Source organism: Coregonus clupeaformis, chromosome 1 (assembly GCF_020615455.1).
Source record: "Coregonus clupeaformis isolate EN_2021a chromosome 1, ASM2061545v1, whole genome shotgun sequence".
NCBI lineage: Eukaryota > Metazoa > Chordata > Actinopteri > Salmoniformes > Salmonidae > Coregonus > Coregonus clupeaformis.
In genome coordinates this window covers 67077128-67104693 of record NC_059192.1, presented here as the reverse complement: position 1 = coordinate 67104693, position 27566 = coordinate 67077128, and the positions used below count along the sequence as shown (strand labels likewise).

The 27566-nt window shown below is 41.3% G+C and overlaps 2 protein-coding genes across 6 annotated transcripts in view; one reads left to right on the top strand and one right to left on the bottom strand.

Moving 5' to 3' along the window:
* Window positions 1-20733, bottom strand: part of pagr1 (PAXIP1 associated glutamate-rich protein 1) — a 34378-nt gene extending 13645 nt beyond the window's left edge. Inside the window, exons 1-3 of one of the 5 annotated variants that reach the window (XM_041884580.1) lie at window positions 20544-20733; window positions 20351-20435; window positions 16610-16802 (exon numbers count right to left, since the gene is read on the bottom strand). In XM_041884580.1, coding sequence (XP_041740514.1) covers window positions 16610-16802; window positions 20351-20428 — 271 coding nt within the window. In that variant the 5' untranslated portion in view covers window positions 20429-20435; window positions 20544-20733. Of the gene's footprint in view, window positions 1-16609; window positions 16803-20066; window positions 20099-20350; window positions 20436-20543 lie in introns of those variants that run through there. The other 4 variants (XM_041884586.1, XM_041884596.1, XM_041884598.1 and 1 more) reach the window with 4 other exon arrangements.
* Window positions 20734-20932: 199 nt separating this feature from the next.
* kif22 (kinesin family member 22) overlaps window positions 20933-27566 on the top strand; it is a 28469-nt gene continuing 21835 nt past the window's right edge. Inside the window, exons 1-5 of the mRNA XM_041884578.2 lie at window positions 20933-21141; window positions 21383-21575; window positions 21825-21952; window positions 22630-22784; window positions 23152-23361. Of these exons, the coding sequence (XP_041740512.2) occupies window positions 21385-21575; window positions 21825-21952; window positions 22630-22784; window positions 23152-23361 (684 nt within the window). The 5' untranslated portion in view covers window positions 20933-21141; window positions 21383-21384. The remainder of the gene's footprint in view (window positions 21142-21382; window positions 21576-21824; window positions 21953-22629; window positions 22785-23151; window positions 23362-27566) is intronic.

Here is a 27566-nt window from a genome sequence, read left to right as displayed (position 1 = left end):
TCAAAGTAGCCACTCTTTGCCTTGATGACAGCTTTGTACACTCTTGGCATTCTCTCAACCAGCTTCATGAGGTAGTCACCTGGAATGCATTTCAATTAACAGGTGTGCCTTCTTAAAAGTTAATTTGTGGAATTTATTTACTTCTTAATGGGTTTGAGCCAATCAGTTGTGTTGTGACAAGGTAGGGGTGGAATATTATGGCAAGAACAGGTCAAATAATCAAAGAGAAACAACAGTCCATCATTACTTTAAGACACGAAGGTCAGTCAATACGGAACATTTCAAGAATTTTGAAAGTTTCTTCAAGTGTAGTCGCAAAAACCATCAAGCACTATGATGAAACTGGCTCTCATGAGGACCGCCACAGGAAAGGAAGACCCAGAGTTACCTCTGCTGCAGAGGATAAGTTCATTAGAATAATAACTGCACCTCAGATTGCAGCCCAAATAAATGCTTCAGAGTTCAAGTAACAGACGCATCTCAACATCAACTGTTCAGAGGAGACTGCGTGAATCAGGCCTTCATAGTCGAATTGCTGCAAAGAAACCACTACTAAAAGGACACCAATAAGAAGAAGAGACTTGGCTTGGCCCAAGAAACACGAGCAATGGACATTCGACAGGTGGAAGGTGTCCTTTGGTCTGATGAGTCCAAATGTGAGATTTTTGGTTCCAACCGCCGTGTCTTTGTGAGACGCAGAATATTTTGGTATTTTATTAGGATCCCCATTAGCTGTTGCAAAAGCAGCAACTACTCTTCCTGGGGTCCACACAAAACATGAAACATACAGAACATTAATAGACAAGAACAGCTCAAGGACATAACTACATACATTTTTAAAGGCACACGTAGCCTACATATCAATACATACACACAAACTATCTAGGTCAAATAGGGGAGAGGCGTTGTGCCGTGAGGTGTTGCTTTGTCTGTTCCATGCAATAAATGGCTCTATATAATACTGTACGCTTTCTTGAATTTGTTCTGATTTGGGGACTGTGAAAAGACCCCTGGTGGCATGTCTGGTGGGGTAAGTGTGTGTGTCAGAGCTGTGTTTAAGTTGACTATGCAAACAATTTGGGATTTAACACATTAATGTTTCTTGTAAAAAGATTAAGTGATGCAGTCAGTCTCCTCAACTCTTAGCCAAGAGAGACTGGTATGCATAGTATTTATATCAGCCCTCTGATTATGATGAATGAAGAGCAAGACGTGCCGCTCTGTTTTGGGCCAGCTGCAGCTTAACTAGGTATTTCCTTGCAGCACTGGACCACACGACTGGACAATAATCAAGATTAGACAAAACTAGAGCCTGCAGAACTTGCTTTTTGGAGTGTGGTGTCAAAAAAGTAGAGCATCTCTTTCTTACGGACAGACCTCTCCCCATCTTTACAACCATTGAATAAAATAAAATAAAATAAAATACAATTTTATTTGTCACATACATGTGTTTAGCAGATGTTATTGCGGGTGTAGTGAAATGCTTGTGCTTCTAGCTCCGACAGTGAAGTAAAATCGAACAATTTCACAACATATACCCAATACACACAAATCTAAGTATAGAATGGAATTGAAGAATATATACATATATGGACAAGCCTTGACAGACCGGCATGGACTAAGATACAGTAGAATATTATAGAATACAGTATATACATGAGATGAGTAGTGCAAGATATGTAAACATTATTTAAGTGACTAGTGTTTCATTTCTTAAAGTGGCCAGTGATTTCAATAGGCAGCAGCAGCCTCTAATGTGCTAGTGATGGCTATTTAACAGTCTGATGGCCCTGAGATAGAAGCTGTTTTTCATTCTCTCGATCCCAGCTTTGATGCACCTGTACTGACCTCGCCTTCTGGATGATAGCGGGGGAACAGGCAGTGGCTCGGGTGGTTGATGTCCTTGATTATCTTTTTGGCCTTCCTGTGACATCGGGTGCTGTAGGTGTCCTGGAGGGCGGGTAGTTTGCCCTCTGTAATGCATTTGGCAAACCGCACCACCCTCTGGAGAGCCCTGTGGTTGCGGGCAGTGCAGTTGCCGTACCAGTCGGTGATACAGCCCGACAGGATGCTCTCAATTGTGCATCTGTAAAAGTTGTGTGGGTTTTAGGTGCCAAGCCAAATTTATTCAGCCTCCTGAGGTTGAAGAGGCTCTGTTGCGCCTTCTTCACCACACTGTCTGCGTGGGTGGACCATTTCAGTTTGTCTGTGATGTGTACGCCAAGGAACTTGAAGCTTTCCACCTTCTCCACTGCAGTCCCGTCGATGTGGATAGGGGGTTCACCATCTGCTGTTTCCTGAAGTCCACAATCATCTTTGTTTTGTTGACGTTGAGTGAGAGGTTATTTTCCTGGCACCACACTCCAAGAGCCCTCACCTCCTCCCTGTAGGCTGTCTTGTCATTGTTGGTAATCAAGCCTACTACTGTTGTGTTGTCTGCAAACTTGATGATTGAGTTGAGGCGTGCTTGGCCACGCAGTCATGGGTGAACAGGGAGTACAGGAGGGGGCTGAGCACGCACCCTTTTGGGCCCCAGTGTTGAGGATCAGCGAAGTGGAGATGTTGTTTCCTACCTTCACCATCTGGGGGCGGCCCGTCAGGAAGTCCAGGACCCAGTTGCACAGGGTGGGGTTCAGACCCAGGGCCTTGAGCTTAATGATGAGCTTGGAAGGTACTATGGTGTTAAATGCTGAGCTATAGTCAATGAACAGCATTCTTACATAGGTATTCCTCTTGTCCAGATGGGATAAGGCAGTGTGATGGCAATTGCATCGTCTGTGGATCTATTGGGGCGGTAAGCAAATTGAAGTGGGTCTAGGGTGACAGGTAAGGTAGAGGTGATATGATCCATGACTAGTCTCTCAAAGCACTTCATGATGACAGAGGTGAGTGCTACGGAGCGATAGTCATTTAGTTCAGTTTCCTTTGCAGTTTCCTTTGCTTTTCCCAGCTGCCTTGAGATCATTGACAAGATCCTACCGTGTAGTTCTGGGCTGATTCCTCACCGTTCTCATGATCATTGCAACTCCACGAGGTGAGATCTTGCATGGAGCCCCAGGCCGAGGGAGATTGACAGTTATTTTGTGTTTCTTCCATTTGCGAATAATCGCACCAACTGTTGTCACCTTCTCACCAAGCTGCTTGGCGATGGTCTTGTAGCCCATTCCAGCCTTGTGTAGGTCTACAATCTTGTCCCTGACATCCTTGGAGAGCTCTTTGGTCTTGGCCATGGTGGAGAGTTTGGAATCTGATTGATTGATTGCTTCTGTGGATGATGATCACAACTCCCAGGTTTCTTTTATACAAGTAACAAGCTGAGATTAGGAGCACTCCCTTTAAGAGTGTGCTCCTAATCTCAGCTCGTTACCTGTATAAAAGACACCTGGGAGCCAGAAATCTTTCTGATTGAGAGGGGGTCAAATACTTATTTCCCTCATTAAAATGCAAATCAATTTATAAAAATGTTTACATGCGTTTTTCTGAATTTTTTTGTTGTTATTCTGTCTCTCACTGTTCAAATAAACCTACCATTAAAATTATAGACTGATCATTTCTTTGTCAGTGGGCAAACATACAAAATCAGCAGGGGATCAAATACTTTTTTCCCTCACTGTAACACAAGTTCTCAACAACAGGTTATGGTCAATAATATCAAAGGCTGCAGTACATTTACATTTACATTTTAGTCATTTAGCAGACGCTCTTATCCAGAGCGACTTACAGTACATGTTGAGTGCCCTTCTCTATAAGCATGCTAAAAGTATGTTGTTAAATTTGTTTACAGAGAAATAGCATTGTATTTGGTCAAACAATGTTTTCCAACAGTTTGCGAAGAGCTGGCAGCAAGCTTAATACGTCTGCTGTTAGAACCAGTAAAGGCTGCTTTACCATTCTCGGGTTGCCGAATTACTTTGGCTTCCCTCCAGGCCTGAGGACAAAGACTTTCCTCTAGCTCAGATTAAAGATATGACAGATAGGAGTGGCTATACAGTCAGCTACCATCCTCAGTAGCTTTCCATCTAAGTTGTCAATGCCAGGAGGTTTGTCATTATTGATCGATAACAATAATTATTCCACCTCTCCCACACTAACTTTACAAAATTCAAACTTGCAATGCTTTTCTTTCTTATTTTTTTTTTTTTTATGCATGAATATGATGGCTCACTGTTCATTGTTGGCATTTCCTGCCTAAGTTTTCCCACTTTGCCAATGAAGTAATAATTAAAATAAATTGGCAACATCAAATGGTTTTGTGATGAATAAGCCATCTGATTCAATGAAAGATGGAGTTGCATTTGTCTTTCTGCCCCATAATTTCATTTAAAGTACTCAAAAGTTTTTTTCCCCCCATCATTCTTTATATCATTGATCTTGGCTGAATAATACAGTTTCTTCTTCTTTTCGTTGAGTTTAGTCACATCATTTCTCAATTTGCAGTAAGTCAACCAGTCAGATGTGGAGCCAGACTTATTAGCCACTCTTTTTGCCCCATCTCTTTCAACCACAGTTTTTCAATTCCTCATCAATCCATGGAGCCTTAAAAGTTCTAACAGTCAGTTTCCTAACAGGTGCATGTTGATCAATAATTGGAAGAAGCAATTTCATAAATTCATCAAAGTGCAGCGTCTAGATGCTCCTTATTAATCACATCAGACCAACAAATATGTTTTACATCATCCACATCAAAACATTTTGTATGATCTCATATACACTATCTTAGGCCCAGCTGTTGGAACTTTGGCTTTCTTGGATATAGCATCCAATGGGTACGGATACAGCTTTAGAAAAAAGTTCTATACACTATAAAGCATTTCACACATATTATTTAGATACGGACTGTTCGCACATGGCGGCCTATAGCAAAACCCCAAAAGAAAAGGCTTTAGATGTGGTAAGTGAACCTGCAACCACAACACTTCAATAACACTTGACATAAGATCTTCTCTAAGCATTACAGGGATATGGCTCTGAATATATACAGTAACACCTCCCCCATAAGAATTGCTGTCTCTTCTATAGATGTTATATTCTTGTATTGCTACTGCTGTATCATCAAATGAATTATCTAAGTGAGTCTCAGAAATGGCTAATATATGAATGATATCTGATGTTAGCATGTTACAGTGGGGAGAACAAGTATTTGATACACTGCCGATTTTGCAGGTTTTCCTACTTACAAAGCATGTAGAGGTCTGTCATTTTTATCATAGGTACACTGTGAGAGACGGAATCTAAAACAAAAATCCAGAAAATCACATTGTATGATTTTTAAGTAATTCATTTGCATTTTATTGCATGACATAAGTATTTGATCACCTACCAACCAGTAAGAATTCCGGCTCTCACAGCTCTTCTCCACTCATTACCTGTATTAACTGCACCTGTTTGAACTCGTTACCTGTATAAAAGACACCTGTCCACACACTCAATCAAACAGACTCCAACCTCTCCACAATGGCCAAGACCAGAGAGCTGTGTAAGGACATCAGGGATAAAATTGTAGACCTGCACAAGGCTGGGATGGGCTACAGGACAATAGGCAAGCAGCTTGGTGAGAAGGCAACAACTGTTGGCGCAATTATTAGAAAATGGAAGAAGTTCAAGATGACGGTCAATCACCCTCGGTCTGGGGCTCCATGCAAGATCTCACCTCGTGGGGCATCAGTGATCATGAGGAAGGTGAGGGATCTGCCCAGAACTACAGGGCAGGACCTGGTCAATGACCTGAAGAGAGCTGGGACCACAGTCTCAAAGAAAACCATTAGTAACACACTACGCCGTCATGGATTAAAATCCTGCAGCGCACGCAAGGTCCCCCTGCTCAAGCCATCGCATGTCCAGGCCCGTCTGAAGTTTGCCAATGACCATCTGGATGACCCAGAGGAGGAATGGGAGAAGGTCATGTGGTCTGATGAGACAAAAATATAGCTTTTTGGTCTAAACTCCACTCGCCGTGTTTGGAGGAAGAAGAAGGATGAGTACAACCCCAAGAACACCATCCCAACCGTGAAGCATGGAGGTGGAAACATCATTCTTTGGGGATGCTTTTCTGCAAAGGGGACAGGACGACTGCACCGTATTGAGGGGAGGATGGATGGGGCCATGTATCGCGAGATCTTGGCCAACAACCTCCTTCCCTCAGTAAGAGCATTGAAGATGGGTCGTGGCTGGGTCTTCCAGCATGACAACGACCCGAAACACACAGCCAGGGCAACTAAGGAGTGGCTCTGTAAGAAGCATCTCAAGGTCCTGGAGTGGCCTAGCCAGTCTCCAGACCTGAACCCAATAGAAAATCTTTGGAGGGAGCTGAAAGTCCGTATTGCCCAGCGACAGCCCCGAAACCTGAAGGATCTGGAGAAGGTCTGTATGGAGGAGTGGGCCAAAATCCCTGCTGCAGTGTGTGCAAACCTGGTCAAGACCTACAGGAAACGTATGATCTCTGTAATTGCAAACAAAGGTTTCTGTACCAAATATTAAGTTCTGCTTTTCTGATGTATCAAATACTTACGTCATGCAATAAAATGCTAATTAATTACTTAAAAATCATACAATGATTTTTGTTTTAGATTCCGTCTCTCACAGTTGAGGTGTACCTATAATAAAAATTACAGACCTCTACATGCTTTGTAAGTAGGAAAACCTGCAAAATCGTCAGTGTATCAATACTTGTTCTCCCCACTGTATTTATTTCATGAACCTTATTTCTAAGGCTAAATATATTAATATGGGCTATTTCCAGCCCTTTCCTGGGTAGCTTATCAGAGATAGACATAATAGCAAGATAAATAAATATACATTCAGCAGTCCATTAATCAAATTGGTGTGTGTGTGTGCGCGCTGCGGGGTTGAAGGCTCTCTCATCCCTTCCAGGCTTTTGGGAGGGAGGGTGGACAATGAGCCTGTCATAGCGGATGTAAGCAATGTCCCCACGCGCTCTGGCAGCGTTCATGGCTGGGATAAGTTATTTCCTCTTCTGGCGCACAGCTTCAGGATAATCCTTGTTGAGAAAGATTTATGTTCCTCTCAAGTGCTTGGCTCTTTCCAGAACAGCTCATTTGTCCTTGAACCTCAGTAACTTGACCACTATCGGCCTGGGCCTGTCACCTGTGCCGGTGGTGGGTTTTCCCGTACTGTGGGCGCGCTCCACCTCAATCTTCCTGTGGTCCATCTTCAATTTCTCAGAGATAATTTCTCTCACTTTGTCCTCAGACTCCGTCCAGGTCTCGTGGAGATTCTGCAATTCCGTCCACAACCATGTTGTTACGCCTTGATGACTTACAGATTGCTGTAATCTTGCCGTTCTCCTGTTTCAACTCATCGAGCTGACCCCCTGGGAGAACTGCAAACTGTTCTTTAGGTCCTGGACCTCTCTGGTCAGGTCGTCCATTCTTTTATTAGTCCAATCCACCAGTATTTGGACGAAGCACTTCAAGCCTTTTTCTTGTTGTTGTAACAACAGCTTGTAGAACTATTTTTGTTTGTTTAAAAGATCCTTCACGTGTGATAGAGACACACCACTGTCCTCGACAACGGTACTCCGGCATGTGTGGTTCCCACCGTGAAGCATGGAGGAGGAGGTGTGATGGTGTGGAGGTGCTTTGCTGGTGACACTGTGATTTATTTAGGCACACTTAACCAGCATGGCTACCACAGCATTCTGCAGCGATACGCCATCCCATCTGGTTTGCGCGTAATGGGACTATCATTTATTTTTCAACAGGACAATGACCCAAAACACACCTCCAGGCTGTGTAAGGGCTATTTGACCAATAAGGAGAGTGATGGAGTGCTGCATCAGATTACTTGGCCTCCACAATCACCTGACCTCAACTCAATTGAGAAGTTTTGGGATGAGTTGGACTGTAAAGTGAAGGAAAAGCAGCCAACAAGTGCTCAGCATATGTGTGAACTCCTTCAACACTTTTGGAAAAGCATTCCAGGTGAAGCTGGTTGAGAGAATGCCAAGAGTGTGCAAAGCTGTCATCAAGGCAAAGGGTGTCTATTTGAAGAATCTAAAATATATTTTGATTTGTTTAACACTTTTTTGGTTACTACATGATTCCATATGTGTTATTTCAGAGTTTTGATGTCTTCACTATTATTCTACAATGAAAAAATTTCAAAAATAATAATGTATGCACTCACTACCTGTAAGTTGCTCCGGATAAGAGCGTCTGCTAAATGACTAAAATGTAAATGTAAATATATGAACATATAAGGTAACATACAGTATATTATGACATAAGGGACATACAGTGTATATGTAATAAACATTTAAATACTACGTGTCACGGAAAGTATTCAGACCCTTTGAATTTTTCCACATTTACATTTTACATTTTAGTCATTTAGCAGACGCTCTTATCCAGAGCGACTTACAGGAGCAATTAGGGTTAAGTGCCTTGCTTAAGGGCACATCGATTCCACATTTTGTTACGTTACATCCTTATTCTAAAATGTATTAAAATAGTTTTTTCCCCTCATCAATCTACACAAAATACCACATAATGACAAAGCAAAAATAGGTTTATAAATTATAATTTTTAAAAAATTACTGAAATATCACATTTACATAAGTATTCAGACCCTTTACTCAGTACTTTGTTGAAGCAACTTTGGCAGTGATTACAGCCTCAATTCTTATTGGGTATGACGCTACAAGCTTGGCACACCTGTATTTGGGGAGTTTCTCCCATTCTTCTCTGCAGATCCTCTTAAGCACGGTCAGGCTGGATGGGGAGTGTCGCTGCACAGCTATTTTCAGGTCTCTCCAGAAATGTTAGATCGGGTTCAAGTACGAGCTCTGGCTGGGCCACTCAAGGACATTGTCCCAGAGACTTGTCCCAATGCCACTCCTGCGTTGTCTTGGCTGTGTTCTTAGGGTCGTTGTCCTGTTGGAAGGTGAACCTTCGCCCCAGTCTGAGGTCCAGAGCGCTCTGGAGCAGGTTTTCATCAAGGATCTATCTGTACTTTGTTCTGTTAATCTTTCCCTCGATCCTGACTAAATCAAATACAATTTCATTTGCCACATGCGCCGAATACAACAGGTGTAGACCTTACAGTGAAATGCTTACTTACAAGCCCTTAACCAAGCAGTTTTAAAATTAAATAGCAGCAGTAAAATCAAATAACAGTATTGAGGTTATATACAGGGGGTACCGGTACAGAGTCAATGTGCGGGGGCACCGGTTAGTCGATATGTACATGTGGGTAGAGTTAAAGTGACTATGCATAGACAATAAACAGAGTAGCAGCAGCATACGTTGTTACCTACCCTTACCACCTGGGGGCGGCCCGTCAGGAAGTCCAGGATCCAGTCGCAGAGGGAGGTGTTTAGTCCCAGGGTCCTTAGTGATGAGCTTTGAGGGCACTATGGTGTTGAACGCTGAGCTGTAGTCAATGAATAGCATTCTCACGTAGGTGTTCCTCTCGTCCAGGTGGGAAAGGGCAGTGTGGAGTGCAATAGAGATTGCATCATCTGTGGATCTGTTGTGGCGGTATGCAAATTGGAGTGGGTCAAGGGTTTCTGGGATAATGGTGTTGATGTGAGCCATGACCAGCCTTTCAAAGCACTTCATGGCTACAGACGTGTGTGCTACGGGTCGGTAGTCATTTAGGCAGGTTACCTTTGCTTCCTTGGGCACAGGGACTATGGTGTTCTGCTTGAAACATGTTGGTATTACAGACTCAGTCAGGGACATGTTGGAAATGTCAGTGAAGACACTTGCCAGTTGGTCAGCGCATGCTCGGAGTACACGTCCTGGTAATCCGTCTGGCCCTGCGGCCTTGTGAATGTTGACCTGCTTAAAAGTATTACGCACATTGGCTACGGAGAGCGTGATCACATAGTCATCTGGAACAGCTGATGCTCTCATGCATGCTTCAGTGTTGCTTGCTTCAAAGCGAGCATAGAAGTGATTTAGCTCGTCTGGGAGGCTTGGGTCACTGGGCAGCTCGCGGCTGTGCTTCCCTTTGTAGTCTGTAATAGTTTTTAAGCCCTGCCACATCTGACGAGAGTCGGAGCCGATGTAGTACGATTCAATCTTTGTCCTGTATTGACTCTTTGCCTGTTTGATGGTTCGTCGGAGGGCATAGCGGGATTTCTTACAAGCGTCCGGGTTAGAGTCCCGCTCCTTGAAAGCGGCAGCTCTATCCTTTAGCTCAGTGCGGATGTTGCCTGTAATCCATGGCTTCTGGTTGGGGTATGTACGTATGGTCACTGTGGGGATGATGTCATCGATGCACTTATTGATGAAGCCAGTGACTGATATGATGTACTCCTCAATGCTATCGGAAGAATCCCGGAACATATTCCAGTCTGTGCTAGCAAAACAGTCCTGTAGCTTAGCATCTGCGTCATTTGACCACTTCCTTATTAACCGAGTCACTGGTGCTGCTTTAGTTTTTACTTATACGCAGGAATCAGGAGGATAGAATTATGGTCAGATTTGCCAAATGGAGGGCGAGGGAGAGCTTTGTATGCGTCTCTGTGTGTGGAGTAAAGGTGGTCTAGAGTTTTTTTCCCTCTGGTTGCACATTTAACATGCTGGTAGAAATTAGGTAGAACGGATTTAAGTTTCCCTGCATTAAAGTCCCCGTCCACTAGGAACGCTGCCTCTGGATGAGCGTTTTCCTGTTTGCTTATGGCCTTATACAGCTCATTGAGTGCAATCTTAGTGCCAGCATCGGTTTGCGATGGTAAATAGACAGCTATGAAAATTTTTGATTAAAACACTCTTGGTAAATAGTGTGGTCTACAGCTTATCATGTGATACTCTACCCTCAGGCGGGCAAAACCCCGAGACTTCCTTAATATTAGACTTTATACACCAGCTGTTGTTTACAAATATACACAGACCGCCACCCCTTCTCTTACCGGAGTCAGCCGTTCTATCCTGCTGATGTAGTGTATATCCAGCCAGCTGTATGTTATCCATGTCATTGTTCAGCCATTACAGTTTTTAATGTCACGTTGGTAGGATAACCTTAATCTTAGGTCATCCAATTTATTTTCAAATGATTGAACATTGGCTAATAGGATTGATGGAAGAGGCAGTTTACTCGCTCGCCGTAGGATCCTTACAAGGCACCCCGACCTACATCCACGATATCTCTGTCTCGGATTTGGGCTTTGTCGGGTGTCTGTAGAATATGCTTCGCGTCCGACTCGTTGAATAAATAATCTTAGTCCAATACGAGGCGAGTAATCTCTGTCCTGATATCTAGAAGCTCTTTTTGGTGGCAGAAACATTATGTACATCATAAATTACAAATTATTTTATTCTCCGGCTCCATTCTTGAAGAATCTCCCAGTCCCTGCCGCTGAAAAACATCCCCACAGCATGATGCTGCCACCACCATGCTTCACCGTAGGGATGGTGCCAGGTTTCCTCCAGATGTGAGACTTGGCATTCAGGCCAAAGAGTTCAATATTGGTTTCATCAGACCAGAGAATCTTGTTTCTCATGGTCTGAGAGTCCTTTAGGTGCCTTTTGGCAAACTCAAAGCGGGCTGTCATGTGCCTTTTACTAAAGAGTGGCTACCGTCTGGCCACTCTACCATAAAGGCCTGATTGGTGGAGTGCTGCAGAGATAGTTGTCCTTCTGCAAGGTTCTCCCATCTCCATAGAGGAACTCTGGAGCTCTGTCAGAGTGACCACCGGGTTCTTCCTTACCTCCCTGACCAAGGCCCTTCTCCCTTTATTGCTCAGTTTGGCCGGGCAGTCAGCTCTAGGAAGAGTCTTGGTGGTTCCAAACTTCTTCCATTTAAGAATGATGGAGGCCACTGTGTTCTTGGGGACCTTCAATGCTGCAGAAATGTTTTGGTACCCTTCCCCAGATCTGTGCCTCGACACATCCTGTCTCGGAACTCTACAGACAATTCCTCCGATCTCATGGCTTGGTTTTTGCTCTGACATGCACTGTCAACTGTGGGACCTTATATAGACAGGTGTGTGCCTCTCCAAATATGTAAATACAGTATTTCTAAAAACCAGTTTTCGCTTTGTCATTATGGGGTATTGTATTCGCTTTGTCAGCAGCGTTTGTGACGTTATGCAAATATTTCATGAAAAGTGGGGGGGACCACTAATCAGACTTGTTGTGAATGGTTTTGTGCGTCAAAATCGGAAGCTCGTTTTTATTTTATTTTACTTCTCTGCAATTAAAAAAATACCTCCCACATAACCAAGGGTCTACAATGGTGATTTGTTATGTCATCGATTTATTTATTTTCTTTCCTTTTTAATTATAGTACCAAAGTACTAAAACCTAAAGAGATATATTTTTAAACTACATTAACATGTGTCTCAAATGCATTGATGTTGTTTTTCTGTCTCCGTTAATATGGCAAAACGTTATGTTTATGCATTGTTTAAAGTACTTAAGGAAAGCAAATTGGCTTGTCCCAGTAGTGACCCAGTAGAGTTGTAGCGACATGTTTTTTGGGATTAAGAGATATCCATCTATTATTTTGAATGCTAGAAAGTAAACAAAGGTAGGCCTAAAGTGGCACTCTAGTCTCCTTTTAACACCTGATTTACTTAAAAGGCACATCTCAATAGGTGGTCCAGGTAAGTCAGGACATAGCACAAGTGGGGGGGTGGCCCTTTCCTCTTTTGTTCTTTATTGCTCCTCTATTGTTCCTCAAGCAAGGGGGAGGCCGATGGCATCAAGGATTCCCATCAGACCAACTCCTTGAATGCCCTACTCCTAGAAGTTTACAGTTGTGTCCAAAAAACATTATTTTGCTCAAAACTCCCCTGTAGCTCAGTTGGTAGAGCATGGCGCTTGCAATGCCATGGTTGTGGGTTCGTTTCCCACGGTGGGGGGTGGGGTGGGGTGGGGGGTGCAGTATGAAAATGTATGCACTCACTAACTGTAAGTCGCCCTGGATAAGAGCGTCTGCTAAATGACTAAAATATAAAACTATTTTTATACCTTTAGTGTGTGTACTTTACTGTATTTATACTTGGTATATCGCTTTTCAACAGTAAAGGTTAAATCGCTGGAGGACGTCTTTAATATATTGTATACTGTAGATCAATAAAACAAAGAAGGCTATTAAAATGCATGTTTTTTACAAATATAATGTGTCCCTAAGTTTAATTTCATTGATGTTACCGTTATCACTCTTTAGAAAGATATACAAGGACATTGACCATCCCCTCCAGTGGCAAACTGTTATCGAGGTAGGGGCCTAGATTAAATAAAATTATTCGCTAAATCGCAACCTTTTATTATGTCAAATTAGAGGATTCCATTGATAATTTGGTGTGTCTAAATACAAAGTGTCATTGGTGTTACTCAATTTAAATGAAGGGAAATTACATTGTGAGCTAAATGATTGAAAATAATTTACTAAAGTGATATGATTAAAGGGTTAATGACCTTAGCATTTGTGGCCATTTAAGAAAATCCTCAATGACCTCAAATTTGACATTGGTGTTACCGTCATTGGTGTTACTACTCCTACTGGTGGCACAATGTTATTATAATGATACATTTAAAGCCATTAAGCTGCCATATTAGTTGATTTAAAAATGGGAAGATGTACCCAAATATATTACAAATAAAACATAACAAGTTCATTTTTTTCAAAATGCCATGCCCAAATGACACCGCAATTCAAGAAAGACCCAGGTATGTTTTGTATTTGCTCGCGGGATGTCTATGGCAATAGACAAGAGGCTCTATGTTTTAACAATACTAATGCTATGGTTAATCTAAGTGCTGGCGGTAGTGCTATAGGTCTGGGGGTGTGCCAGAGATATTTGTGCTATTTTCACAGCCGTTATTATGAGCGCAATTGCTGACAGTGACACGAAATGCTGGGTCTTAGTGAATAAACAAGTTGTAGTTGTGACAAGGGCTTGGCCACTCACTGGTCAATCAAGGCGTTCCATGGCTTAATACTGCATGCGTTTGTCTGAAGGTCTGTAGGTTATTGATGGTCATGAACGCCAATTCGGCTGAGGGCACGGAATATTCTCGTCCTAGTCTATTGTGGATTGATACTACAGATTAGTAGCCCTTTACACTCATAACAGTATACGGGTTGAAAATGGCAGATTTTGACACTGATAAGTGGCTAAATTGGAACGCAGTGGCTGTACAGATTCTCCGCTTCACAGCTCTGTATGGGTTTTGACTGACAGCCGTTCTGAACAAGAGGTTGCCCCCATCCCTCCCGCTAATTGGGCAACTTTAGCAAACGTTTTGTTGTCTGAGTGAGTGAAATGCTGTAATATTACAAGGAATCTATGTATTTTGAAGGATGAGACGTTGAGGATTATAATAAATACAGCTTTGATGTCATACAAGCAAGCCAAACATCTGTGAGTCTAAATGTGCACTTCACATTTCCATAATCATAAAACTAATGTAATATACAGTGTCAACGTTTATGATCACTATGTTTGATGTACAGTTACAAGCTGACATGGCATTATATCCTGGGTTGTTTTGAACAGAATTAGGTTATATTTGTTGTATTGTGAAGAAAATTAGCTGCGGAACACGCATCTGAATGCACTCATGACTCCATTCTATGCTCACCAAAATTACGATCTGCTTCTCTGAATTACCTAGTGAAAGCCTAACACTGTAATATCGTATTTTATAATTTAGCTAGTCATGTTGGCAATAGAACAAGCTTTCAAATTATACCCACCTGACCCAGATTGCAATTTATAATGGACCATTTTTGGATTGGGTAAACAACAACAGTAAATTGTGTAAAGGCGGAGATGCAGGGCTGTGTTCCAAACAAAACATCTACAAGTGTGCTTTCTATACTTCCTCAACCGCACAGCTAGGAGAGGTCAAAAAAGCACCTTATAGTTGAAGACTCTTCTTTGAATCATAAAGGTGCATTGAAATTACTTAAACCGTACACACTCAAAATCTTGCAATATTTGTCTTATGTTGCACCTACCCAAAGTTTTCCAGGAATATTCTTATGCTACTGAATGTATCTAGAGTATTTTCAGATTTCTTTATCAACACAATATGCGGTGAAAAGTACAGTATAAATGTAAAACGCACATAAAATCAATAGTGTAATGTTTGGATTCAGTCTTCTGGCAGGTGAACTGTTGTGTCCTCAACTTTTGTCTAATAACTGTCACATAATCGCCAAACTGTTCCCTTTTAATTGCTACCATGGTTATGCATTTCCATATTTCTTCTGAAAGAAAGATCTCAATTTAGCCAATTCCCACGAGTGTAAGGGGTTAAATAGCATAGGCTACAGTAACGAGTGATAGCGGAATTTTTTTTTTTTACAAGAACAGTGTTTGCTCAATATGTTTGGAGTGTTGACAGTCAACATTGTTGTAACTGGCTTCAACGAGTATAGGCCTTCACGCATTGCACTTCTCAAATAAAAAATACTAGTCTCCCGTAAATGGTATTGTATGTGTGAGGCATGTTCTCAATAAGCAAGATATATCCTAGGCCTTCGCGTCTTTGGTAGCCGGACAAGAGGCGCTCTTTGGAAATGGGGATGGATTCAAGCTGAATGGAGTATGCACTGCAGGTAGGCCTATGTGAATTGTGAATAATGCAAAAGGATGTCGGCAAAAAAGTCTCACGAGTAGACCATTTAGAAAACATTTATGGATAGGCTACTTGGCTAATGCATGGCCAGGATAAGACAGACACATTGCTGTTGAACCAGCTTTCGTTATAGTTGGGTAAGGGTAGCCTACTAAGAGCTTTTTTTTATCAAACAAAAAAACAAGCAATTGTTACAGGAAATAACAAAATGTTTCTAAATAGGAGTGTCACCAGATTATCTCATCTCTCGTTCCATGATGGGCATACAGCCTACATAAGAGTATTTATTTTATTTTTTTACACACATCCAAAATAATAACAGGAGCTGGCTAATATAATGTAATAGCCTACATAGATAAAAAGGGGATGTCCGCTCACTGTTTTGCTGCTACCAAAATGTATCTTTGAATAAAGCTTTGGTGATTAAGATTTATTTCAAAGTGGTCTCACGAGCAAAACCCTTTATCGATAGTCTTGACTATTTGGCGAATGCGTTGGGCATGACAAAAAAACTGCCTTCGTTGAGAGGAGGCTATGAAAAACAAAAAAGATACGTTTTTTATGTTTCTAAATACGAGGTTTACGGCCACAAAAAGCACATATCTTGTTCCATGTGCATATGGGCAGTGTCGTCACTGCTGGATAGGCTACACTTTTGTTGTCAAAATCCATGCCTTAACCAACCACTAAGATCAGCTTTCGGTTAGTCTTAAATATCCCCACCAGCGCATACTGAAATTGGCACTTTGACGCACCTTTTTAAGGACACATCTCAGATATTGACACCCCTCCCCTCCCACCTCAGCGCAAGCGAGCTCATATAAGACAGGTAAATTACCAATCCTGGTGCTAGGGCTTGAAAACAGAAGAGCGCGGGCTTTAACAGGTCAAAATTGCAAACGAGCGTGCGTTTGACAATTGTGCTGGCTTAACACCATCTGAAAATAGAGCCCATTGAGGACACTTAGGACTTAAACAGCTAGCTAGGTAGAGGCTTCTTTCTTCCCATAAAGTTGTGAATGTGTAGTTAGCGTTACCCCAGAGGGGCCTACCTTTTGGATCCTCTGATTTGATCTCCTCTGCTTTTGCAGCTGCCACATCTGTCCCGTCTTTGTTTTTCTCACCTTCCTCTTCCCTACCAGTGGTTTTCTCAGTGTCCCCCACTCCGAGCGCCTCTATTCCCTCTCTCAGTGAGGAGTCTGTAGTAGCCTCTGCAGCCTGCATTATCTTGATGTTGCTACTATGCTAGAGAGAGTTTGAGTTGAGTTACATGTTAGCACCAGTAACAGTAATGTTTGCTACAAACCCACTCCTAGGACAGAAGACATGCATATAAAAAAAAAACATGATCTATGTTGAGAAAATGTCTTTCAACACAGCTTATGGCGCAATTTCGGGTCCGAAAAATAGCCTAGCTATTACATGGACGCCGAACATTCAGCCAGCTCCGCAGTCCCTATGGAAGCTCTAGTCTACAGTGCCTGGTTAAATTCTGTTTAGGAACACTTTTAATATGTCTCCATGGTTAAAGTAATAAGAAATAAAGTGCCTTCAGAAGGTACCCCTTGACTTATTTCACATTTTGTTGTGTTACAGCCTGAACTCAAAATTGTTTTTACTCACCCATCTACACACAATACCCCATAAAGATTAAGTGAAAACATGTTTTTAGAAATGTTTGCAAAAGGAAAAAGCACACTTGGCAGCGATTACAGCTGTAAGTCTTTCTGGATAAGTCTCTAAGAGCTTTCCACACCTGGATTGTGCAACATTTGCCCATTATTCTTTTTAAAATTCTTCAAGCTCGGTCAAATTGCCATAGATTTAAGTCAAAACTGTAACTTGGCCACTCAGGAACATTCACTGTCTTATTTGTAAGAAACTCCAGCGTAGATTTGGCCTTGTGTTTAAGGTTATTGTCCTGCTGAAAAATTAATGAATTTCCCAGTGTCTGGTGGAAAGCAGACTGAACCAGGTTTTCCTCTAGGATTTTGCCTTTGCTTAGCTCCATTCCGTTTTTTTTTTAATCCTGAAAAACCTTAATGATTACAAGTATACCCATAACATGATGCAGCCACCACTATGCTTGAAAATATGGAGAGCAGTACTCAGTAATGTGTTGTATTTTCCCCAAACATAACACTTTGTATTCAGGACAAAAAAGTTAATTGCTTTGCCACATTTTTATAGTATTACTTGCTATGATTACTTGTTGCAAACAGGATGCATGTTTTGGAATATTTTTATTCTGTACAGCCTTCCTTCTTTTCACTCTGTCATTTATGTTAGTATTGTGGAGTAACTACAATGTAACTACAATGTAATTGGGCGGCAGGTAGCTTAGTGGTTAAGAGCGTTGTACCAGTAACCGAAAGGTCGCTGGTTCTAATCCCCAAGCCGACTAGGTGAAAAATCTGTCGATGTGCCCTTGAGCAAGGCACTTAACCCTAATTGCTCCTGTAAGTCGCTCTGGATAAGAGCGTCTGCTAAATGACCAATTTATTTTATTTTTTTATTTTTATGTAGTTAATCCATCCTCTGTTTTCCCCTATCACAGCCATTCAACTCTGTAACTGATTTAAAGTCACCATTGGCCTCATGGTGAAATCCCTGAGCGGTTTCCTTCCTCTCTGGCAACTGAGTTAGGAAGGACGCCTGTATCTTTGTAATGACTGGGTGTTTTGATACACCTATCCAAAGTGTAATTAATAACTTCACCATGCTCAAAGGAATATTCAAGATCTGCATTTTTTTTTTTTTTTCACTCAGCTACCAACAGATGCCCTTCTTCGCGAGGCATTGGAAAACCTCCCTGGTCTTTGTGGTCGAATCTGTGTTTGAAATTCACTGCTCAACTGAGGGACCTTAAAGATAATTGTATGTGTGGGATACAGACATGAGGTAGTCATTAAAAAATAATGTTAAACACTATTATTGTACACAGAGTGAGTCCATGCAACTTATGACTTGTTAAGCACATTTTTAATCCTGAACATATTTAGGCTTGCCATAACAAAGGGGTTGAATACTTATTGACTCAAGACATTTCAGCTTTTCATTTTCAATTAATTAGTAAAAATGTCCAAAAACATAATTCCACTTTGACATTATGGAGTATTGTGTGTAGGCCAGTGACAAAAAACTCAATTTAATCCATTTTAAAATTCAGGTTGTAACAACATTTTACATTTACATTTTGGTCATTTAACAGACACTCTTATCCAGAGCGACTTACAGTTAGTGAGTGCAAGCACCATGCTCTACCAACTGAGCTACAGGGGATCCTGTATATGGAAAAAGTCAAGGGGTGTGAATACTTTCTGAAGGCATTGTAGATGTAATTGTTGTAAAAATATGTTAATGTGCTTCATTTACTATCATCCTATATCGAAATATTGATTATTTTGACATTATTAATTATTTTATATTATGCTAATTTCTCCATGGTGGACAGAACATTTTACTACATTACACAGACAAACGTTTCACCACACAAGAATTACAGGAAATACACATCCTTTTTACCTTAGATTGGTAATGTTAGTATAAAAGTTGATAGTCATCACAAGCTAACAAAAACGATTGCTTAAAACAGATCAATATCTTTGGTTTAGTATCAGTTTCTCATATGTGCCAGTCCGTAGAGGGATTTAGAACGCAGCTGTTATTTTCAGACCACAGTGGCAAGAAAAAATGTGGGCGCTCCTCCTAAACGTCTGAGCTCCTCCTAAACCCTGTAGCTTTTTAAAACCGATGTGAGGGGGTGATTTGTTGAAATTATCCAGTCAGAAAAAGCATTGTTTATTTTTATTTTCTTCTTCTTTCTACCGAAAACATTTTCTCACAGAGATATACGTTGATAAATGGCTACTACAGGTCCTCATCTATCGACTGGTATATGTAGTATACCCAAGTTTATTTGAGGTTTTGATCAAAGTAATCAAAGAGTTTAAACTGGAAATGTTGCCGCGGGTATTTTCCAAGTTCCGTTGATTTCAATACAATATCGATGTGAGTGATTAATTTGCGCGCACACTATTAATTACAGTAAAGCAAGCTAATCAATTTCAGTCTGGAGTGACCGCTTTGCAAATATTAGCAAAATACAAGTCATCTGAGCACACATCTGACATGTGTATAGGAGTATTTTATGTCTTGGTCTTCAACATATCACAATGTATTTCAGCATATCGATTATTAATTTGGACAGAATTCTACTTAATCAGGTAAAAACTACTGAATGAGCCCAAAAATATGCTATGATTGATTAATTTGGATGACATTAGTGAAATCGTGAAAATATGTTTGTCTTGCCTCTATTAGGCTAGCTACACATCAACGTTACATGTTAATAAAGTCAGCTAACTAAGTCAACTGTATGCTAGCTGACTAAATTGCACTCCATGGTGAATAAGTTTCTGATGACCAGGCTTTGTGGAATTCAAGTCAGGCAAATCAATTGTAGTCGAAGGTCAATACGTAAAAATAATTGAATTATGAAACACTTACCTTGTACCTATGCTTGTCCTCTGTAGTTGCGTGCCTTTCTTTGTTTGCTGAAATCCATACTTTTTCAATAAACGTTAATCAAATACAACCACGGACTGGTTTCCTTGTTGAGATTCAATTGGCACATGCGCATTTGCGCTGAGTTGCCATCTTAGATCAACAGCAATGAGCAAACAATTATTGAAAAAGTATGGATTTCAGCAAACAAACAAAGCCATGCAACTACAATGAGGACAAATATTGGTACAAGTTAAGCTTTTCAGAATTAAACATGTTTAAAGTACCTTGGGCGAATCGATGTAGTCGGAGCTGAATTCCACAAAGCCTGGTCTCTGCTTCACTCCGTTGGTGGAGTTCATCATAAACTTCCTTCACCAGGGAGTGGAGTTTAGTCAGCTAGCTAACTACGTTAGTTAGCAGGAACATGCATTGGAATTGTCACTGTAAGAAACTATTGCAAGATATTGCGTTAGATACCTTAATCCAATGGTCAGTTTGTTTCCGCAGATAGATCTGGTAGACAACGCAAATTATCTTACCGGTTAGTAATTGATAAATGCATCAAAAGTCTAAACATTCAAAACTAAGCAGATGAAAGACACACAGACGTAAACACAGCGCCATTTTCTGGAGAAACGAGACTCAGACAGTGTGGGCGGGGCGTAAGGAACCCATGCACCCAAACATTATTATTCATTTCCAAGCTTCATGATTTCAGGTAACAATATTCATATCGGCCAACATTATGTTATATTGCTTACTTGTACATTGCAACATTTACGGGATTTTTTATATTTAATTTTGGGGATGAGGAAGTGGTGGGGGAAGTTTACGTCATACGACCAAGAGTGTCGATTGGTTGCCAACCGCCGATAAACCCCACTAAAGAAGAAGTGTCGATTGGCTCAGTTTGGTTACAGCCCCTGCGCTCTATCTTTTGAAAATATTGGGCGGAAGGCCATTTTACGATCGTTTAAGTCCTTTTTAGCAAACAAGTCTGGCATCATTTATTTGAGCAAACATCTTGAACTTTTTATACAAACCACATTTTATAGAGAACCGGAGTAAACTATCGGTAAGGTTGAGTATTTTATTCGCTCTAGTTTCTCGACAACTGAACTGGCTAACGTCATCTAATAACAAAGATAGCCAGCGGTCTACCACCCTATGTGCTTCAAGCTTGTTTGCTAGCTAACGTTAGCTGGCCGACCGTGTTTTACTATTCGCCCGTTTAGCTAGCTACTGGTGGTGTGAATACTTTATTCGACTCTCCTTATCATTTTCTAGCTAAGCAAAGGGCATTTATTGTTTCATAGACATGGCGGCCCAGCGCGTGGCTGAGGTTGTGAAAGGAACCAAACAGACATCCAGGGTTCGGGTTGCCGTGCGCCTACGGCCCTATATGCACAAGCAGGACGAGAAGGGCGAGGGGGCCTGCGTCAGAAGACTGGATACGGAGACACTGGAGATAATCAACTGGAGGAACGCCACAGAGACTCTGCAATACCAGTCGGTGGCTTTTTGCATGATACAATTTCAACCTTTAGTAATCACATGCCAATATATTTTCATACTTGCTTAAAAACCAAATGTGGTTTAACATAGAAGAGGGGGACCAGATGGATCACTTGCTTCCTTTCACTTCTGTGTGGTCCCATGTTAGTTCCTGTGTGTGTGTGTGTGTGTTGGTATCTAGCCCAAAATACCACAAGCAACATGTCCCACTGACTGTCCCTTAAAATTCTGTGGTGGTTTCAGGTTTGACGTCTTCCACAGTGAGGAGACAACTCAACAGGAGGTGTTCCTATCCTCAGTGAAGCCCATTCTACCCCACATACTGAAAGGACAGAACGCCAGCGTCTTTGCCTACGGCCCAACAGGAGCTGGTATGTCAAAGGGCTCTCCTTTATGTATTCCTTTTGAGGGCGATGAAAGGTACTGTCAATGAGTTGCTGCCACAGGCTGATTTCAGGTTAAGCATCAGTACTTTCACACTCATAAGATTGGCCCTATACGGCCTTCCACTGCATTTTTTGCTCTTCTATAACATTTACATTTGAGTCATTTAGCAGATGCTCTTATCCAAAGCGACTTACAGTTAGTGAGTGCATAAATTTTTTCATACTGGCCCCCCGTGGGAATCGAACCCACAACCCTGGCGTTGCAAGCGCCATGCTCTACCAACTGAGCTACACAGGGCATATATCATTGATGTTTCTAGATCTGCTCTAATGCTCATCAGCGATGTACATATGTGCAGCTTTGTGTATACTCTAATGCAGAGGTTCCCAACCTTTTCCTTTAAATTTCGAGTCTGTTTTAGCAGTGAATGTAACATTAAAGGCATGTTATTACAAATGGGGGGGGGAAATCTATTTTTTTAAATAAATGCATTTGGTACTGTCTACGGATCACGGGTTGAAAACCACTACTCTAATTTGCATGATCAGTAATGGCTAAACATTAGTGGTTAGCTGCAATATTTTATATCTGGAAGCATGCTAGCAAGCTCCATTATCCACCAGCCAGCACCAACAGCCTGCTTCTCTACCTCCTCAACCAGGGAAGACCCACACTATGCTGGGCAGTCAGGAGCAGCCAGGGGTGATCCCACGGGCGGTCCGAGGTGTCTTCAACCTGGTGAAAGCCAAGGAGAGGGAGGACGAAGGCTGGGACTACAGCATCGGCATGTCTTACCTGGAAATATACAACGAGAAGGTAGGACTGGGTGGTCTGATGTTTTATGAAATATGCTTAGCTGTTTTGTTTGGTTATAATTGTTGCAGGTATTTATTGTGATGCATCGTGAGTGCTTTCATGTGTTTGCAAATATGTCCTTCATCAATTCGTTGTTCCTCGCCCCCTCTCTTCGCCTCCTTAAAACACATCAGAGGAGAAAGTCAGAGGGGAGGGACCTTAGATCCTCTCCAATGCATTTTTGAGAATGAGGCGAAGAGAGAGGAGGACACAGGGAATAGAAGGTGAAACGAATGTTGACTCAATGATTTGGGTTTATTCTATTGAGACTTTTTATGGCAGTGTTTTGACATCTCATGGTCTGTCCCTGCCTCCTTCCCTGTCCCAGGTGCTGGACCTGTTGTCCCCCAGTGCTCAGGATCTGCCCATCCGGGAGGACAAGGACAGGAACATCCTCATCCCGGGCCTGACCCACACGCCCCTCTCCTCCTTCTCAGACTTCCACTTTCACTTCATCCCTGCCAGCCTCAACCGCACCACGGCCTCCACCAAGCTCAACCAGCGCTCCAGCCGCAGCCACGCCATTCTGCTCATCAAGGTTTCTACACACACTGACTCCCATAGTTTATATTTTAGATACAGGTTTCCCATGAATTACTTAGTATTAGATACATAACATGACATAGATAGATGGATAGATAGATTACATAAAGTATCTTAACAGGTCTTGGCCTCAGTGCTGTAGACCAGGATGGGGTTGCTGAAAACAATTATCTCCTTGTAACACCCCTCTGGTTGCTGCTGCTATGCCTGTTGGGACACTCTCGGGGAGGTACAGACCTCTGTCCTTAATAACAGTCAGTGTGGCTAGTGAATAAGGCAACTCATATTTTGCAGTCTGAACAAAGATTTAGAGATCTCTGTAGCAGAGCCATAGAGCACGAAATGATTCCCCACCCTCCCTTCCTCTTTCCCTCCATACTCCTTCCATACATTTATCCTTCTCCCAATTTTCCCCTTCCTCTTTTCCTCCTCAATTTGAATGTCTAATTCTAAATGTGGGCCTTGGTAATAATGCCCAACTGACTCTAGTGGGAATTTATCGCTCTGCCTTGTGCTGTAAGCAAATTGTCTGAATTACGGTCTATGCTAAATCTGAATTATTAATATTGGGTGATTTTTAATCTGGATTGGTTGATGCCAGTATCAGATTGGCTGAGAGATATTTGTACTGAGCTAAATCTAACTCGGCTGATAACTAAACCAACTCGCCTCAACTTTAAATACCCTTGTCATTTTTGCAGATTAAGTGTTTGGGCTAGTAATGTATCAATGTTTATTGTAAAAAAAAAAGTATCTATGACATAGCCATTGAATACTGTGTGTGTATGTAGCACAACTTTGGATTTCACCCCATCTCAAAATCAAATGGTTTTGGCCGTTTGGAAGTTTTTAGTGAGCTTCTTTTCTCCTCCCGCTTTTGCTTCTCAAAGTGATTATGTCCTCAGTTATGAAATTATCAATTTTACCCTGTATATCTCAAGATTACCGTATACACTGATTGTTTAGCCTAAAGCAAAACTACCAAAACTATTGCTGATGGTGAACCTGAAGAATCAAAATAAAATCTATTGTAAGCCCTGTTCAGCAGGTAGCCTATAGCCAGATGAGAGTTGCCTCTGATAACTTAATTTTATTTACACAATTTTCAAGAGCGCATCAGGGCTTGACATTAACACTTGTCTCATCCTGTCCAGAACAAGTAACAAAAAATCGAACATCAATCACAATATCAAACGAATACTCCGATCAGAATTTGATCAGAGAGACAAACATTGGAATAATATTAATCTATTGTTCATTTAGGCGTACATAAATAAAAAAGCCTATGTGCATATTGGCTACAGCCTCATGTCCAAACCAATGCTGACATGAGGAAGGCGGCAGAAAATGTAGACAAACTTTAATGAGACTTTTAATTACATAAATATGTTTGACAAATATAATGAAGGATAATTAACATTTAACGTGTAAAGGCTTGATTCTGTCGACATACTCGAGGCACAGTTCGTTCAGATCAAATGGTCACAAGACTGGAGAGTGAAGGAGAGTGCCTGTTGCGCACCACACATCACCCACCTTGAATCTGAGCGGAGGCGCTCAGCATTTTGAAACTTATGTTTGTTCCTTGTATAATGACAAACCGGGGTGTAGGTTTAACTACTTTTAAAAAAACAGATACTTCAGCTAGCAATATCCTTGTGTAGCCATGCAAGGCATACTTCATCTCCCCTACCCTCGCATAGCTTGCTGGGTAACGTAGTCTTAATGTTAACACATAACAACACAAAAACTAGGCCTATTTAACGATTAACTTAATTGTTTAAAACCTGGACGTTTTATGTCATTTTATTAAGCATGTCTTACCTCGTTTCAAAGTAGCCTAGCCAAAATACGACCATAGAAATGTTGAGGGAATTAGTTTATAAGCACTTAGGCTAATATGCCATTGAAACCAGAATTTTTCTCATGTTATATTAGTTTTCAAATCAACGTTATTTTATTGTCCAGGAGCCAAAGGCATAATCCTAGTCATATTAATAACCCATGCTAGTTGATGCATCTCCCCTCTTTCTGACTTAATTTCTAACTGATATTTTCCTCTGTCACATGATACTAGGGCTGGGCGATATATCAATTGAATTTGATTAATTCAAATTTGTTTTTGTGCAATATGCCAAATGACTGTATCACAAGAATCGAGGTTTTGTTGTTTTTACGAGGGGTTACGTTATAACGTTGGCAAATGTGGCATCTTGCCCTCTGTCAGCCCATAGTGAACCGAACCATGCCCCAACGGTGTCACAGCACATGCACAAAAGTTGTCCACAAATCACAATCCTGGACAGCCTTTCCCAAGTTGTTACCATGCCAATGAAGTGTAGCAACAGGCATTCTACCAAAATGGACAATGAGGAAGCCAGCTCAGCCACTTGTGAGAATGAAATAATTCCCAGAAATGGTATCAATGTTTGTTCTGTCATATGGAAGTGGTTCGGGTTTGAGAGGTCAGATGTTCAGCAAATCAATGTCCTGTGCAAAGTGTGTCGAAAGACAATTGCTACGAAATGTGGCAGCATAACTAACCTCTTCCAGCACCTGAGACAGAAACACTCAGTGGAATGGGTGAAACTATGCGATGCTGATGCTTCCAGTTGTCCCACTCCCAAAACGTCTGGTAAAAGACATTAAAACTGGGTGGTTTGAGCCCTGAATTCTGATTGGCTGAAAGCCATGGTATATCAGACCGTATACCACGGGTATGACAAAACATTTAGTTATACTGCTCTAATTACGTTGGTAACCAGTTTATAATAGCAATAAGGCTCCTCAGGGGTTTGTGATATACGGCTAAGGGCTGTGTCCAGACACTTAAGATGCATAAGAACAGCCCTTAGCCGTGGTATATTGGCCATATACCACACCTCCTCTGGCCTTATTGCTTAAATATACCATAGCTGCATCATTTTCAAACGTCATTCCATATGACAAGAAAAGTTTGAGGTGGAAGGATATAAGATGTGGTGACCTATCACATAGCAAAATATATGGTCCCCATCTATACAGTGAAAAAGCCTGGTTTCAAAAAGCTGCTAAACACAATTGACCCCAAATATATCAGCTACCAAGCCGCAAGTATTTTGCGGTTGAAGCATTGCCAGGTTTATACATTGCTACCCGCGAAAGAGCAGTGTTGGGAAAAAGTACCCATTTATCATACTTGAGTAAAAGTAAAGATACCTTTTTAATAGAAAATGACTCAAGTGCTGGGGTCGGTATTGGGATGTGTTCTCTTCACTAATTATATAAATAATATTGGTCTATCTGTTAACTTGTAATATTAATCTGTATTCAGATGACACTTATGTATGCCATTGCCTCAACTGTTGACCAGGCTATATTAGAGCTGTGATCTGACTTTGTTACCTTACAGAAAGCCCTAGTTGGTTTAAAACTTGTCCTTAATGCGGACAAGACTAAATATACAGTGCCTTCAGAAAGTATTCACACCCCTTGACAGAATACTCTGAAAGTGGAAGAAAAATTATAATATTTGTTTTTAAAAATGTATGAAAAATATGACTCTTGATTTAGATAAGTATTCAAACCCCCTTTGGCAGTGATTACAGCTGTGAGTCTTTCTGGGTAAGTCTCTAAAAGCTTTGGACACCTGGATTGTACAATCATTTTCTTTTTAATATTCTTCAAGCTCTGTCAAGTTGGTTGTTGATCATTGCTAGACAAAATGTGCAGTTTTGTAACACAACACAATGCCACAGATGTCTCAAGTTTTGAGGGAGCGTGCAATTGGCATGCTGATTGCAGGAATGTCCACCAGAGCTGTTGCCAGAATGTAATGTTAATTTCTCCACCATAAGTCGCCTCCAATGTCGTTTTAGAGAATTTGGCAGTGTGGCATCGTGTGGGCGAGCAGTTTGCTGATGTCAACGTTGTGAACAGAGTGCCCCATAATTCCACTTTGACATTATGGGGTATTGTGTGTATGCAAGTGACACAATCTCTATTTAATCCATTTTTAAATTCAGGCTTTAACACAACAAAATGTGGAAAAAGTCAAGGGGTATGAATACTTTCTGAAGGCACTGTATGTTCTCTAATTCTCAATTTTTTTGATGGACTACATATTTATTCATTGGATGGTTCTCCCATCGATCGGGTTCCCGCCTATAAATATCTGGCCATTTGGATTGACAAAGATTTAATGTTTAAAAAAACATATGG